This window comes from Grammomys surdaster, unplaced genomic scaffold (genome assembly GCF_004785775.1).
Source record: "Grammomys surdaster isolate TR1022 unplaced genomic scaffold, NIH_TR_1.0 239, whole genome shotgun sequence".
Taxonomy (NCBI): domain Eukaryota; kingdom Metazoa; phylum Chordata; class Mammalia; order Rodentia; family Muridae; genus Grammomys; species Grammomys surdaster.
This window is the reverse complement of record NW_021604684.1, coordinates 5,815,803-5,831,657: the sequence shown is the minus strand read 5'-3', so window position 1 is coordinate 5,831,657 and position 15,855 is coordinate 5,815,803. Positions and strand designations below refer to the sequence as shown.

Here is a 15,855-nt window from a genome sequence, read left to right as displayed (position 1 = left end):
TTCAACTTTTAAAGGCTAACCGCCTTTAATCCTAGCACACAAAAAGCAGAAGCAGGCAGATTTCTGTGAGTTCAAAGCCAGTCTGGTCTACATAGTGAGTTCCAGGCCAGCAGGGATGCACAGTGAGACCCTGTCTGGAAAAAAACTAAAAGCTCGGTATAGCAGTGTCCTAGCACTCAGGAGGCTTAGAGTGGGAGGATCTAGAGTTTGAGGCTAGCCTATACTACACAGCAAGATCCTACCTTTAAAAAAAGTTAATAAAAGATGTGATGACTACTTACTGTCTTAAAAATGTAGGAGCCTGTATTGGTTTTGGTAAGTATGTAGCTGTCTAAGTAAAAGAGTTTGAATCATGGGGTGGTGGCACCTTTAGTCCAGAGCAAGTCTTCTTGGTCTACAAAGCAAGTTCCAGGACAGCCAGAGCTACACAAAGAAACCCTGTAGGGGTGCGAGTGGGGACGGATTTGAATCTGTTGTTTTATATATACTGAAAGTAGTAGCATATTTTTCATTGAAGAACATTCTTAATTTCTCATACTTGTATCTGCCCTTTTTTCCTTCCCACACATTTAAATAGAAATGACTACGATGATACAATTCCAATCTTGGATGCACTGAAAGTCACTGCCAATATTGTATTTGGATATGCCACGTAAGCATCGTTTTATTCAGTGTTCATTGTGTCTTTGTTTTCATTGTAGATTAGAGACAGAAGCGTCCATGGGCATCCGTCTGGGTGTCCTTGATAGAGAGCTTTAGCCATGCACTTCCTTGATGCCTTCTCACAGAGCAGCAGAACCTTCCACTTCTGCCTCTAGCTGAGTTCTAGTTGAGAACCATTGAAGGGCAGATGAAAGAGAAGCTTACTTGTGGGGGTGGACACTCCACTAGCAAGCACTGGCTTTTCTTTTTGTTGGTTTCTTCCTATTGGAATGACAAATTATAAGCATATGTATTTGTGCGGTATAGGGCGCTCCAATGTGTACAGCATAGACTAATTGTATGAAGCCCATCAGTGTTCCGTTTACCTTACACACCCATAATTTACTTAGCCTAGCTAAGAGAAAGAAGCATTCTGCCCTTTGCCTAGAATGCCCTTCCCCTACCCCTCACTCCCCAGCCTTGGATACCATCATTCTGCCTTTGGCTTCTGTTGTGTGTTCAGTTTTGTCAGTGAACACATGGTTGTGTTGTTCTGTGCCTGCCTTATTTCACCTTTTTCTCCTGGTGTTTTTAAGGTGCCAAGGAGCAGAAGCCTTTGAAATCCAGCATTCTGGATTGGCAAATGGGATTTTTATGAAGTTTTTAAAAGATAGATTATTAGAAGACAAGAAAATTACTGTGTTACTGGATGAAGTTGCAGAAGGTAAAATTTTTAAAAGGGTAATCCACTCAGAAAAGCCCAGCAGTGGAAAGAAACCCACTCAGGGTTCCTTGGTTGGTTGTTATTTTATTCTTATCAATACTGTGTGGGTTTGGAATCCGTGTGCTTCAGCAAACAGTTTTGGCTTAATGTTCACCAGCACTGCTGCTACTCGGTTCTTCTGTATCCTTGCTGTCCTAGCTGAATATCATGAGCAGTGGTGAGATGGAAGTCAGTCCTCAGAGCTCTCTACCTGTGTCAACCTGGTGCCTTGCTGCTGCCCAGTCTAGTAGTTAGGGGGGAAAGTCCAGTGAGCAGCATCTCTACCAAGGTACCTTTGTCTACACTTTATCTTTCAAAGATATTGATACCCCACTGGGGGAGGAAAAAAAAAACAACCCATTCTTTCTTTGCCAACCTTAGGTGTTTTTAGGTCCTGCTTTTAATGTATGACCTTGTATATATCTTCTGTCTCTTCTTGCCCTCTTCCCTGTCTGTTCACTACTTCTGTTGCTCATGACAGGGCCAAATCTAACCCTGTTAAATATGGAGGTTGCAGTGTGGTTGAATTTGTTTTGTTTTGTTGGCTTTTGGATATGTTGGTTTTGCTTTTGTTTTTTGAGACAGGGTCTCACTGTGTAGCCCTGGCTGGCCTCTGCTTTACAGTCCTTCTGTCCTAGTCTTTTTAATTTACTTATTCTTAATTAATTGTGTTTTTATGTATAGTTGTTCAGTCTGCATGTATGCCTATGCAGCACATGCATGCCTTGAGCCTGAGAAGGCTACAACAGGACATTGGATCCCTCTGGAGTGACAGATGGTTGTGAGTTCTGGGAGTTGAATCTGGGTCCTCTGCAAGAGGCTGCTGAGCCAACCCTCCAGCCCCAGTCTCAGCTTTTTAAGTATTCTTTGCAGTGTATGTTTTGAAATGACCTTTTGTAAACCACATCAAAAAGATGATACATGCTTTGTAAACCCTAAAAACTGAAGTTTTACAGATCTAACACAATTGACAGGCAATGTTTGGGGTTTTTTGAGTCTTTGATTTTGAGATAATGTTTCACTCTGTAACCCAGGCTGACCTCAGATTCTCAGCAGTCTCCTTGCCTTAGACTCCTGAGTACGGGTATTGGAGGCATGAGCCATCACACACAGCTCAGATATAATGCATTAAGAATTTTATATGTAGAGAGAGAGATAATATATATTTTTTGAGATATACATTGAGATTTTTATGTATTTTTATATATAAATCTTTTTAATCTATAAAATTTATTTATTTATTTATTTATTTATTTATTTATTTATTTGGTTGGTTTTTCAAGACAGGATTTCCCTATATAGCTGGCTGTCCTGGGATGCACTCTAGACCAGGCTGGCCTTGAACTCAGAAATCCTCCTGCCTCTGCCTCCCAAGTGCTAGGGTTAAAGTCATATGCCACCACCACTGCCCATCAAGAATAAAATGTTTTACTACCAACTGTTCATCACACACACACACACACACACACACACACACACACACACACACAGAAGTAAAAGTTAACACTGAACACAGCCTGTGAGGTTTTTAGACGTCCTCCTGCCTACTTCAGCCAGAGAAGTTCTGCTTTTGTCTCTTTTACATACTGAGTTTCCTCTTTTTTAAGCTTTTATCTGAAAACATTCTGCTTCTTTAAACTTAAAGCCCTTGGATTATTTCAGTTATCTTCAGACTGAGTGTTATGAAGGTGTTCCAGACTCTGTTTGTGTGTTTCAACTTTCTTTATGGGAGGCAGATAGCCTAAGCCATCCTGGAACAGCAGTTGTATTGATGTTCCACAACCTTCCAGGTGTTTGTGGGCCAGGAGCCACCATGCTCTGGCCAGTTGCAGTTTTGAAGTATATTTTCAAGCTAGAGGTGGAGCCCAAAGTATACTTTAACTGTGTAAAACTTAATAGAAATCACACACTTACTTACCTGTGATGTTTACCAAGTTGCCATAGGCGGTGAGTGTATTTGAACTTCTCACCAGCTTCTTAAGAAGTGTTACTGTTGTGCAGGAGAGATGGCTCAGAGGTTAAAGAGCACTGACTGCTCTTCCAGAGGTCCTGAGTCAATTCCCAGCAACCACATCGTGGCTCACAACCATCTGTAATGGGATCTAGCGCCCTCTTCTGGCATGCAGGCATATATGCAGACCGAGCACTGTATATAATAAACATCTTAAAAAAAAAAAAAAAAGTTTTACTGTTTTTTTTTTCAGACCTTGCATGCCTTTATAATCAAAATTGTCCAGACAAGAATAGATTAGAGTACACTAGTGTAAAATGTAGTGTTCAGTGCTAGACACACTGTTCATGTCATGGATAATAGCCAACCAACTGTACACAATTACTAGACTTTAACAATCATAATACTTAAGTGTAACACAAAATATCCTAACAAAGGCAACTTAAGAAAGGGCTTATTTGATTCACAGTTCCAGGTTATAGTTCATCATTACAAGGAGGTCAGGGTGGTGAGAACCTGAAGCAGCTACTCAAATTTCACCCACAATCAAAAAGAAAGCAGTGTGTTAATTAATGTGTGCATCTGTTGCTCCCTACCTCCACTCTCGGACAGTCAAGGCTCCCCTGCCCAGAGAGTGTCACCCACAATAGGTGGGTCTTTAGCCTCAATTAACACAGACATTATGGCCCCCAAAAGGCCCGCCTAATCCCTAACACTTCACTGAGACTCTAGGTCATTCTAGAATAGTCAAATGACAGTTATAACTCTATACGCACTCCCCTCCAGCAGTACGCAGAAACAGTGAGTCTGTACTTTCTCCATTACTTGATAGACTTTTTTGGCTTTACCTATCAAATAATGTTATAAATAATATTTCAAGTGGTCTTAGCCAGGCAGTGGTGGCGCACGCCTTTAATCCCAGCACTTGGGAGGCAGAGGCAGGGGGATTTCTGAGTTCGAGGCCAGCCTGGTCTACAGAGTGAGTTCCAGGACAGCCAGGGCTACACAGAGAAACCTTGTCTTGAAAAAAAAAAAAAACAGAACAAAACCAAAACAAAATTTAAGTTATATTCTCAGTATCATCTACTAACAAATACTTACTCAGAGTTTACTATGCACCAAGCATAGTTCAAAGTGCTGGGGTCAAAACACTGAGAAAACACACAAAATTTTCCTAATTATTAATTGTTATTAGTTTTGTTGAGATAGGGTCTCATGTAGCCTGTGATAACTTCAAATTCACTATGTAGCTCAGATTAGACATGAACCACATGTGGGTGAACCACAACTGGCTAGACATGCTTCCTTTTTAAGAGAGATGCCATGATAATTTATGTCTGTACTCTGCTGAGAAATACATTCAGTAGAAAGTCAAATGACAACACATACATGAGAAAAATTAAAATTGCATGTCACATTTTCATCTATCTATTTTTAAACAGGAAGTAATATAATAAAACCTAAACCTAGCCTAAATGCCATTGCCCCTTTGCTCCCAGCTTGAAGTCACCATTACCCAATGCATAATACTAGTAAATAATGTGTTGACATTTTAGTTTTCAACTTAACAAAAATGATATAAATAGGTTATTGTAATGTTTTACTTTTATCCAACCTGGGAAGACTTTTGTATACCTGTATGCACCAATTTAAACTTAAAATTTATTATATACTTGGTATGAGTAAATGGTAATTTACTGATTCTACTTCTGTTTATTTGGGGTTGGGGGTGGGGATTAGCATGGGATTCAAGAGCTCTTTTTTTTTTTTTTTTTTTTTTTGAGGCAGGATTCCTGGCTGTCCTGGAGCTTGCTCTGTAGACCAGGCTGGCTTCAAACTCAAGAGATCCACCTACCTCTGCCTCACAAGTGCTTGGATTAAAGGCATGTGCTATGACTTCCCAGCCTATTTCTGTATATTATGCTATGAATTGTTAATAAGTAGTAAAAATAGGTGAGATGGTGTACTCTTGTAATCTCAAATCAGTATATGTTGGAGATTAAGTAGGGAGAATAAAGATTATATTAAAGACTTTTTTGATTAAAAAGGAAAAGCTAAGCAAGACTTAAAAAAGAAACAGAAAAACTTAATTAACCAAGTGAAAAAAAATGAATGGCTAAAAAAGTTAAAAATTTAGGTATGGTGGTCCATTCCTGTAATCAGAGCACTGGGACGGGAGAGACAGGAGGACTGTGAGCTCCAGGCCAGCCTGGACTATATAAGGGAGAATACCTGAAAATTAAACAAAACCAATCAATTAACTACCACTACTACCGCCACCACCGCCACCACCACCACCAAGGTAAATGAGCGAAAATTTTTAGTTTCAAGAAAAGATCACCATTTTTGCATTTAAAAGTCTATTACTTGCTACCCCTAAAAGTTACAGCCAAAGCTGAATAAGATGAAATGTTTGGAAGTAAATGCTTAAGAAATAGCATATGGTTAGTCAAAAGGAAGCTGATGTGGCTCTACTCATATGGTACAAAAAGGTAGACAGTGTGCTTAAATAAGTGTGTATTAATCTTCTGATGTTAGAAACAGAAGAGCAGAGTACATTCAAAGCAAGGTAAAACACAATAAAAGAAGTAGAAATGAATGGCACACCAGCTAAGCAAGAATTAGAGGAAATCAGCAAGCCAAATGTAAGACTACTATTTGTATTCAGTGATGTCTCAGGGGTGTAACTTAGTACCACAGAACCATACAATGTTCTTCTCAATCAATGAGCAAAACAAAAGCGACACAATCAAAACATGACAAAGGGCTGGACAGACCACTTGTTGTAAAAGCACTTGTTCTTTGAACCAGGTTCAATTCCCAGCACCCACATGGCAGCTCACAACTTGGGGACTCTAATTCCAGGGGCTCCAACTCTTCTACTGATCTTCATGCACATTAGACACACATGTGGTGCAGACATACATGTGAGCAAAACAGTCATATATAAAAAAAGTTAAACTATGGGGAAAACAAGAATATATTTTCACTTAAGTGTATTTACATGGTAATGAAAATATGGACAGATATTCATTCCACATCACTATAAGCAGGGAAAATATCAAGACCACTTGAAATATTATTTATTTATTTATTTATTTATTGGTTTTTCAAGACAGGGTTTTTCTGTATAGCCCTGGCTGTCCTGGAACTCACTCTGTAGACCAGGCTGGCCTCGAACTCAGAAATCCCCCTGCCTCTGCCTCCCAAGTGCTGGGATTAAAGGCGTGCGCCACCACCGCCCGGCCTTGTTCTGTTTTTTGAGACATGGTTTCTATATGTAATCTGGCTGTCCTGGAGCTTGCTCTGTAGATCAGGCTAGCCTTGAATCACAGAGATTCTCCTGCCTCTTCTTCCTTAGTACTGGGATTAAAAGTGTTCACCATTCTGCCTGCTTAAATATTTTAGACATAACAAAAGAATCAGTCTAAAAAATGTTCACCTTCTTGTCTTCCAGATATGGGTAAATGTCACCTTACCAAAGGCAGACAAGCTCTAGAGATTCGAAGCAGCTTGTCTGAAAAGAGAGCGCTTACCGATCCAATCCAGGCAGCAGCCTGCTCTGCAGAGGCTCTGGTGCGGAACCTGCAGTGGGCCAAGGCTCATGGTAAACCAAAGTCTGTTTCTTCTGAGAGTGTTCTTTTTACTTTGTTTCTTGTTTGTTTGTTTTGCTGTGGTTTTTGAGGCAGTGTCTTTCTATGTAGCCCTCCCTGGCCTGAACTCCAGCTATAGACCAGGCTGGCCTCCAATTCACATATGCATTTACCTCTGCTTCCTAGATGCTGAGATTAAAGGTGATACAATGCTCAGCTAGCTGTAAACTTATTTTTAAATCCTAAGTCTTATATTTTAAGAAGACAGTTCTCAATTTTACAGTGAGATTGGAATGGGGGTGGAAGCCATGTATAGTGGTGTGTGCCTATAATCCCAGCACTTGGAAGGCTAAGACAGGAAGATCATGAGTTCACAGCCAGTCTGGACACATGAAAAGATGCTACCTCAAAAGAACAAGTGTTCATCTATCTAGTAGGCAAGTCCAAAACTAATGTTTAGTTATACATGATTTATACTAGAAATACCAGGTTATTTCATGTATTATTTTACTATTAATGAAAACTGATTTTATTTTTTTTGTTTTTGTTTTTGTCTTTTGAAAAAGATAACCTAGGCTGGCCTAGAACTCCACAACTCAAGTAATCCTATTTAATCCTTCTTTTCTGAAAGTGAGCTTAAATTTTTATTTTTGTGGGATGCAGGGAAGCCTTTACCTTCTCTACACTGTGACTGTTGAATGTGCAGCTGTCAGAAGTCAGGCAGGTCTGGAGTCTACCATGTGCTCAGCTTGTCTAAGGTTAAGGAGCAGTCCCTGTCACATAGAGTTGTTGATAGTGACTACAAATTCACCTATGGAGGCAACACACTCATAACTATTATTGTCATACTATCTATGACATTTAATTGGTGGACAGAGTGGCAAAGACAAAAAAAGAAGAAGAGAAAATGACCTTCTGGTAGTTTTTTATATGATACAGTAAAAAAAAAAAAAAAAAGCTTGGATTACTGCCTGAAGGATGGTCTTTGGAATTTCTGTAAAATTCCCCAAGTATCTACTCTGAATCTCTTATTGTAGAGAAGGTTGAAAAAATAATGTATTCCTTGAATTTCTGTTTTTAAAAATTTTTATAATGCTTTGTCATAATAAGTCACAATTTTTGGCAAATTTACAGTGTTAGAGCACATTATAGGGTAAAATACTATAAATATATCACCATTAGATAATTGCACAAATAGTTAAAATTGTCTTTTCTACAAATATATATATATGTGTGTGTGTGTATGTGTGTACATACATTTATCTAAACAACACAAACAAAATCATAGTGGTGAATATGAACATTAGATGATAGGGTATAGCTCAGTAGCTGAAGTGTTAACCTGACACATATGCAGTCTGAGGTCGAGGTCTCAGCACCATCCCACAAAATTAAAATTAAATAAACTCAACAATAAACAAAACTTTCATAAGACAAAAGCAAATGAGGATGATGGTACACACCTGCAACCCTAGCCTTTGAGACCCTGAGGCAGGAGGATTGAAAGTTAAAGCTATCCTGGTCTTGTTAGGGAGTTCCAGGTCAGTCTGGCCTACACAGACCCTATCGCCCTATGTCAAAAACCAGGGAGAGATATACTTAAATCATTTATATCATTTATTTCATATTTTAATCCCACACAGACTTAAAAAAATAACCCTGTTTTAGAAATGTTTTAGTGCACTCAGGAGGCAAAGGCAAGGGGATATCTGTAATTCAAAGCCAACTTGGTCAACAGAGCAAGTTCTACGACAACTAGGCCTACAAAGAGAAACCTTGTCTCAAGAAAAAAAGAAAAAAAAAATTAGTGAAAGTTTAGTTATATTTCATGTCAATTAAAAACAGTATGGCATATGTAAGAACCATCAAATAGCAATCTTCAACAATTCTGAAGCATTAAATGTATGAAATACAGGCTAATAAAAATATCAAAACTCCAAAATACTGAAGCTATTCAGAAGTAGCAAAATGACTAGTTAACAAATTATCATACCACTGGTAACATTACCCTTTGTAAAAATTCTTGTTACTGTGTGAGGCTTTAGCTTAATCATAGATCGCTTACCTAGAATGTGTAAGACCTTGGAGACCTTGGGTTTTATCCCCAAAATCACACCACACACACACACACACACACACACACACACACACACACACGTCATAAAGATTGAGTCATTAATAAAAATCTACGTATATTTTATTACCACTAGAAAAGCCATATATGCAAATAGCAAGGAACTATAGTAAATGAAAAGTTCAGCTTTTGGTCTGTCTGTATGTATGTTTCAGTAGTAACATTACATCGTATTCTTAAGCAAAGAATCTAACCTAGTCTACGCTATGCAAATATTTATGATCCACCAGAAAATTTACCAACTACTGTTTAACTGATATTTTTATAAGTTGTTTCTACTGTTCTTTTCCAGAACTTCCAGAAAGTATGTGCCTTAAATTTCAGTGTGGCGTTCATATTCAATTAGGATTTGCCGCCGAGTTCTCCAATGTCATGATAATCTACACAAGTATAGTCCACAAACCACCTGAGATAATAATGTGTGACGCCTATGTTACTGATTTCCCTCTTGTAAGTCTCTTGTTTTTCTTGTCTAAAATACAGTGATAACTTCTCACTTATTAAAGACTGAAGTTTGAAATGAGGCTATAGCTTGGGGATAGAGGGCTTGCCTAGCAGGTGTAAGGCCCTATGTTCTATCCCCAGCATCAAAAGAAAAAAATTGCTGGGCAGTAGTGGCACACACCCTTAGTCCCAGCACTTGGGAGGCAGAGGTAGGTGGATTTCTGAGTTCAAGGTCATCCTGGTCTACAGAGTGAGTTCCAGAACAACCTGGGCTACACAGAGAAGCCCTGTCTCGAAAAAAAAGGAAAAAGAAAAAAAAATCACTTGAATAATAAACTTTTAAAAACATAAAAGTCCAGCTTGGCAGTGGTGGTGCACTCCTTTCATTCCAATGCTTGGGAGGTAGAGGCATGTGTATTTCTATGAGTTTGAGGCCAGTCTGGTCTACAAAGTGAATTCCAGGATAGCGAGGACTACAAAGAGAAACTCTGTTCCAGAAAACAAAAAAATCAAATGAACCAAAAAACAAAAACCATAAAACTCACTCAGAAAGTATGTCTTTAGTATATTCTCTAAATAGAATTTCAAATGTAGAGATGTAGGAGGATGGAGAACCACACAGATGACATGAAAATGGAGACTGAAATTAAGAGAAACAGAAAGACTCTTCTAGACCAGCATGGCCAGTACCCAGTGTGGATGAACCAAAGGCAAAGAAAAAGACTGAAGGCCAAGAGAGAAAAGAAATGGGGGAAAAGAAAAGCAAAGGCCACCAAGGGCCTGGCCTGGTAGACCCTTAAAGACTGGGAAGTGAGCCAGGCATGGTGGTGCACCACTTTAATCCCAGCACTCAGGAAACAGAAACAGGTGGGTCTCTGTGAGTTCGAGGCCAGCCTGGTCTACAGAGCAATTCCAAAACACCCAGGGCTCTTTTACACAGAGAAACCCTGTCTCAAGAAAACAGACAAAAAAAAAAAAAAACAGAAGCTATTTGTTTTCAGTTTGGACTTAATTCTGTAATTCAAAACCAAAATAACTCATTTGTGTTGGTAACTTGAATAAAATATCTTTGGTGATGAAAGAAAAAAAAGAATTTCAAATGTGAGAAGAATGTAATATTATATATACAAGGGGTGTGTGGGTGTGGATGTGTGTATAAACAAATGTCATGGATGACATTACTGCTAGAGCTGGAGAGAGGACTCAGGTTAAGGACACTCACTGCTCTTGCAGAGGACTAGAGTTCAGCACCCACATCAGTCAGGTCACACCTGTAAGTTCCAGGACATTCAGCACCCTTTGGCTGCCAGAGCTACCCATATCCATGTAATAACATGTACTTTCCTGTGCACACATACAAATGCATAAATTTAAAAAAAATTAAAATATACAAAAACAAAAACCCTGACTTGTCAAGCTATGGTAGCCATAGGAAGAACAGAAACCTGTTCTTTTCAAACATTTAGTTCTGATATCACTTTGGACTAGTTTAAAAAAACCAACAAATAGTTATTTTTCCCCCTGTGTATGAGTGACAGATTAAGATAGTAAGCAAGGAGCCTGGCAGTGGTGGCACACGCTTTTAATCCTAGCACTTGGGAGGCAGAGGCAGGCAGATTTCTGAGTTCGAGGCCAGCCTGGTCTACAGAGTGACTTCCAGGACAGCCAGGGCTATACAGAGAAACCCTGTCTCGAAAAAAAACAAGAAAAAAGAAGTAAGCAAGGACTAAGAGAAAAATCACAAAAGCTTCATGAAGGGCATAGCTTCATGTGAGTACAAATTTATGTAACATGGAACCCCCAAAGTAGACAGATCCACCCTACCTGCTGTCTTGGCTACAGTGTGTAAGATAGACCTCCCTTGTGTGATGGGCCAGAAAAGACCACAGGCTTCCCTCAGAAGGAGCAGAACACCCCTTGTTTTTCACTAGTGCTTTGGCCATAAGAAGAAGAAAAAGAGGATTAGGAGGAAGAAGAGAAGAAAGAAGAGGAGAAGAAGAGAGGTGCTAATTTTTTTAAAAGATTTATTTATTTATTTTATGTATGAGTACACTGTAGCTGTCCTCAGACACACCAGAAGAGGGTGTCAGATCCCATTAAAGATGGTTGTAAGCCACCATGTGGTTCCTGGGAATTGAACTCAGGACCTCTGGAAGAGCAGTCCATGCTCTTAACTGCTGAGACATCTCTCCAGCCCAAGAGGTGATAATTTTTATCTTGCTCATTTATTCTTTCTGAGTATTCTATGCATATGAATCTCCCTGTAACTTCCTAAAATGATAATAAAGATAGAATCCAAGATGGCTGGAGAGATGGCTCAGCAGTTAAGAGCACCGACTATTCTTCCAAAGGGCCTGAGTTCAATTCCCAGGAACCACATGTTGGCTCACAACCATCTGTAATGGGATTTGGTGCCCCCTTCCAGTGTGTGTCTGAAGACAGCTGCAGTGCACTCATAGAAATAAAATAAATATATCTTAGGGGGGAAAAGCCATTTAAAAAAAGAAAAAAGAGGCCAGGCAGTGGAGGCGCACACCTTTAATCCCAGCACTTGGGAGGCAGAGGCAGGGGGATTTCTGAGTTCGAGGCCAGCCTGGTCTACAGAGTGAGTTCCAGGACAGCTAGGGCTACACAGAGAAACCCTGTCTCCGCCCCCCCCCCCCAAAAAAAAAATAGAATCCAAGTCTGAAAAGGAAACCAGAACAGGTTACAAAGTGTTTCAAAGAATATTTTAAAAGGCAACTATCCTTTTAGAAATAACTTTAAATGTTTTTAATGTAACTACTTTAAAAATGTATAGAGTCTAGAATTCCTATGGCAATTTATCACCTTAGAAAATGATTTTCATGTTTCTTTAGACCTAAAAAAGGGATTACCTATTCAAGCCGGTGCTCATGAGAGAACAGTACCTATAAGATATTTTATGTTATAGTCTATGTTATGACTTCTGTTGATTGCATCAACATTCACTGATTTGTTTTTTGTTTTTTTTATAGGACCTAGATATTGATCCAAAACATGCAAATAAGGGGACTCCTGAAGAAACTGGCAGCTACTTAGTATCAAAAGAGCTTCCCAAGCACTGCCTCTACACTAGACTCAGCTCCCTACAAAAATTAAAGGTAACTGCTTTTCCTGTTTACAGCAACGAGAAAAACGGGTGAAACTAAGATGGATTGTAGCATCATCCAGGGATTAACTGCTTCATTTGGGAATTAAATTGAAGCAGCAATAACTAACCTACAGTGGTCTTCTCAGTGATACCTTGCCATTAAACTCTGCCTCTGATACTGGCCTAGGGCCGTCTGTCTTCTATGCTGTTGAGAAGTTAGGCACATGGTGGATAGTCCACTTTTGAATGAGATACACTTGTAAGTGATGTTTTCTTTGTTTTAGGTTCTATAAAACATGGCAGATTAAGATAAGAATTGCTTTTTATTCAAACTCTTGTCGGCTAACAAGTGAGAGTGGCTCTGTCTATGTCACCTCTGCTCCTGTTGTCTAACTGAGCTACTGTGTAGTAGTACTCTCACGCAGCCTGGGCTTGGTGAAGTAGGGCATTGTCACACTAAGGGAGCTTGTTTCTAGTTATGGGAAGGCTGAGATCCCAGTGCCTCAAATGCTGGAAAATGCCTTTCACAGTGCATCAGAAATGGAAGAAATCTCTGAATTCGCAACTTAATAAGAACTGGACTTCTACTAAGCAGATAAGAATCAAATGATCCAGCCTGCCTGTTTGCTTTAGGGGAGTTGGAAAGGATGCCTCCAGGACTTGGAACCTCAGAGAGGGAGCCAAGTGGGGCCCCGGGTAGGGCAGGGGCTGATACACTACGGTTTCCACACTGTACACTTCTTCTCGTTTTTAGGAACATCTGATCTTCACAGTCTGTTTGTCATATCAGTATTCAGGACTAGAAGACACTGTGGAGGAGAAGCAAGAGGTGAATGTGGGGAAGCCTCTTATTGCCAAGTTAGACATGCACCGAGGATTGGGCAGGAAGACTTGCTTCCAAGCTTGTCGTATGCCTGACGAGCCTTACCACAGCTCCACATCTACCTCAGCGGGAGCCGGGCATTTCCATTCCCCTCAGGACTCATTCCATGATGTATACCATTCACATCTTGGTAATTCAGACAGCGGCATGCCACCAGACAGGTGTCATTGCAGCCGGACTCCACATGCGTTTATTTCAAATTACCCCCCCTCCCACTACTGCCAGTTTGGTAGAAGTAATGTGCCTGTAGAGACAACTGATGAAATGCCATTCAGTTTTTCTGACAGGCTTATGATTTCTGAAAACTGACCTTCATGTTTTTGAAAATTAGAATAGCTAGAATAATCTCACATAAATTAACACTCATATATAGTGAGGTGTGGTGAAAGGCAAACACATATGTATGGAGAGAAAGCTAGCAACAACTGTTTTTATAGCAGGCTCAGGAATATGAGATATTAGAATTACATTATGTAAGCTGGGCAGTGATGGCACACACCTTTAATCTCAGTACTCAGAAGGCAGAGGAAGGGGCAGATCTCTGGGTTTAAGACCAGCCTGGTTTACATAATGAGTTCCAGGACAGCCAGAAATACATAGAGAAACCCTGTCTAACAAAAAAAAAAAATTACATTATTTAACCAGACCATCTCTTGTTTTTGTCCTGTTTTAAGACTTTGTGAGTTAATTTATTCTGTAAGAATGAAGTATGGAGCCTGTAATTACTGCTCAGTGGTACAGTGCTCAGCTAACATGTGGAAGACTCTGGGCTTGCTCATCATTACTGGAGGGGAAAATGAGTTATTAGAGTAGATATGTATGTGTATCAGATATTCTCATTTTAACCACTCAAAAGAGCCGTGAAAATGGCATTATTATAGATTGAATTATGTTGCTAGCTCTGAAAAAGAATCCTTTCTCCTTTTCAGTTTTATTTATGTGTATATGTGGGGGCCTGAGTGTGTATGTGTGCTAATGGAAACCAGAAGAGGGCATCAGATCCTGAAACTGGAATTACAGGCAGGTGTGAGCCACTCGTGTGAATGTTAGGTGCTGAACCTACTTCCCCTCCAAGTGCTCTTAACATCTCTCAGCCCTAGAAAGAACCTTTCAATCCTTGAGCTTAATAACTTCATTTTATCAATGGGAAAATAGAGGCAGGCTGTCTTACACTGGAGCACAACTGAAGTCTCCGTTCTGGTCTCAAATTTCTCTTTCAGTGCTTTCTATTCTATAAGTGGTTTAGCCATTAAAAAAAAAAAAATCTTAGAGTGTGGTGGTGCATGCCTTTAATCTCAGCACTCGGGAGGCAGAGGCAAGTAGAGCTCTGTAAGTTCAAGATCATCCTGGTCTACAAAGAAAGTCTGGGACAGCCAGGGCTACACTGAGAAACCTGTCTCGAAAAAAAAAAAAAAAAAAAGGCTTAGAGCTAAGCCAATGGCTCAGTTAATAAAGTGCCTGCTTGCTGCAAAGTGTGCAGACCAGAGATTGGATCCCCAGCACCTACATAAAAGGTTGAGGGCATAGACAGGCAAATCGTTGAGCTGTTCAGCTAGCCAAGTCAGTGATCTCTAGGGTCAGTGAATGACTCTGTCTAAAATAAGGTAGAAAGCAACTGAGGAAGACAATGTTGGCCTTTGGTATCTAGTTGTGTGTGTATGCATAAAAACATACATACGAAGGTCTTGGAAGAATGCTATAGGCATTTGGACTGCCTTGGGGTTTCTACTGCTTTGATAAAACACCACACCCAAAAGCAACTTGGGGAGGGAAAGGTTTATTTCAGCTTACAACTCAGTTTATACTCATCGCTGAGGGAAGTCACTGATGCAGAGGCCATGGACAAATGCTGCTTACTGACTTGCTCTCCAGGGCTTGCATAGCCTACTTTCTTATAGCACGTAGGACCAGCAACCTACAGTGTGCTAGGCCCTCCCATATTACTCATCAATCAAGAAAATGCACCACAAACCCTGCAGGCCAATCTGATGAAAGCATTTTCTCAGTTGAGGTTCCTCTTCCAAAGTGACTAGTTTGTGTCAAACTAACAGAAAATCACCAGCGTATGGACATTTCCCTCAACATCTTTAAAGTGTGTGACCTTTCAAGTCCCTGGCTTGAGCATATAGGTAACCTTGTCAATGAGTCACATATTCTTGTCAAGTCCCATTGCCAGGGCTTAGGTAGTTGCTGTGTACGTGGGCACAAGTTTAACATGCCCATTGTTTTACTTTTGTGGGCTTCTCTTAATAAACAACCTAGTGTATTGTAAATGGTTTACTGTGATTTGAGACATCTGTATGGGGGGAACTAAATAAAATTAATTTAAAAAG

The 15,855-nt window shown here is 39.9% G+C and overlaps 1 protein-coding gene across 2 annotated transcripts in view; it reads left to right on the top strand.

Annotated features, from left to right (window-relative positions):
• The window catches only part of Malt1 (MALT1 paracaspase), a 52,800-nt gene extending 37,967 nt beyond the window's left edge, over window positions 1-14,833 (top strand). For both annotated transcript variants that reach the window (XM_028774244.1, XM_028774245.1), the window contains 6 exons: window positions 578-652; window positions 1,239-1,366; window positions 6,814-6,963; window positions 9,376-9,533; window positions 12,524-12,649; window positions 13,394-14,833. In XM_028774244.1, coding sequence (XP_028630077.1) covers window positions 578-652; window positions 1,239-1,366; window positions 6,814-6,963; window positions 9,376-9,533; window positions 12,524-12,649; window positions 13,394-13,831 — 1,075 coding nt within the window. In that variant the 3' untranslated portion in view covers window positions 13,832-14,833. The remainder of the gene's footprint in view (window positions 1-577; window positions 653-1,238; window positions 1,367-6,813; window positions 6,964-9,375; window positions 9,534-12,523; window positions 12,650-13,393) is intronic.
• Window positions 14,834-15,855: the final 1,022 nt, after the last annotated feature.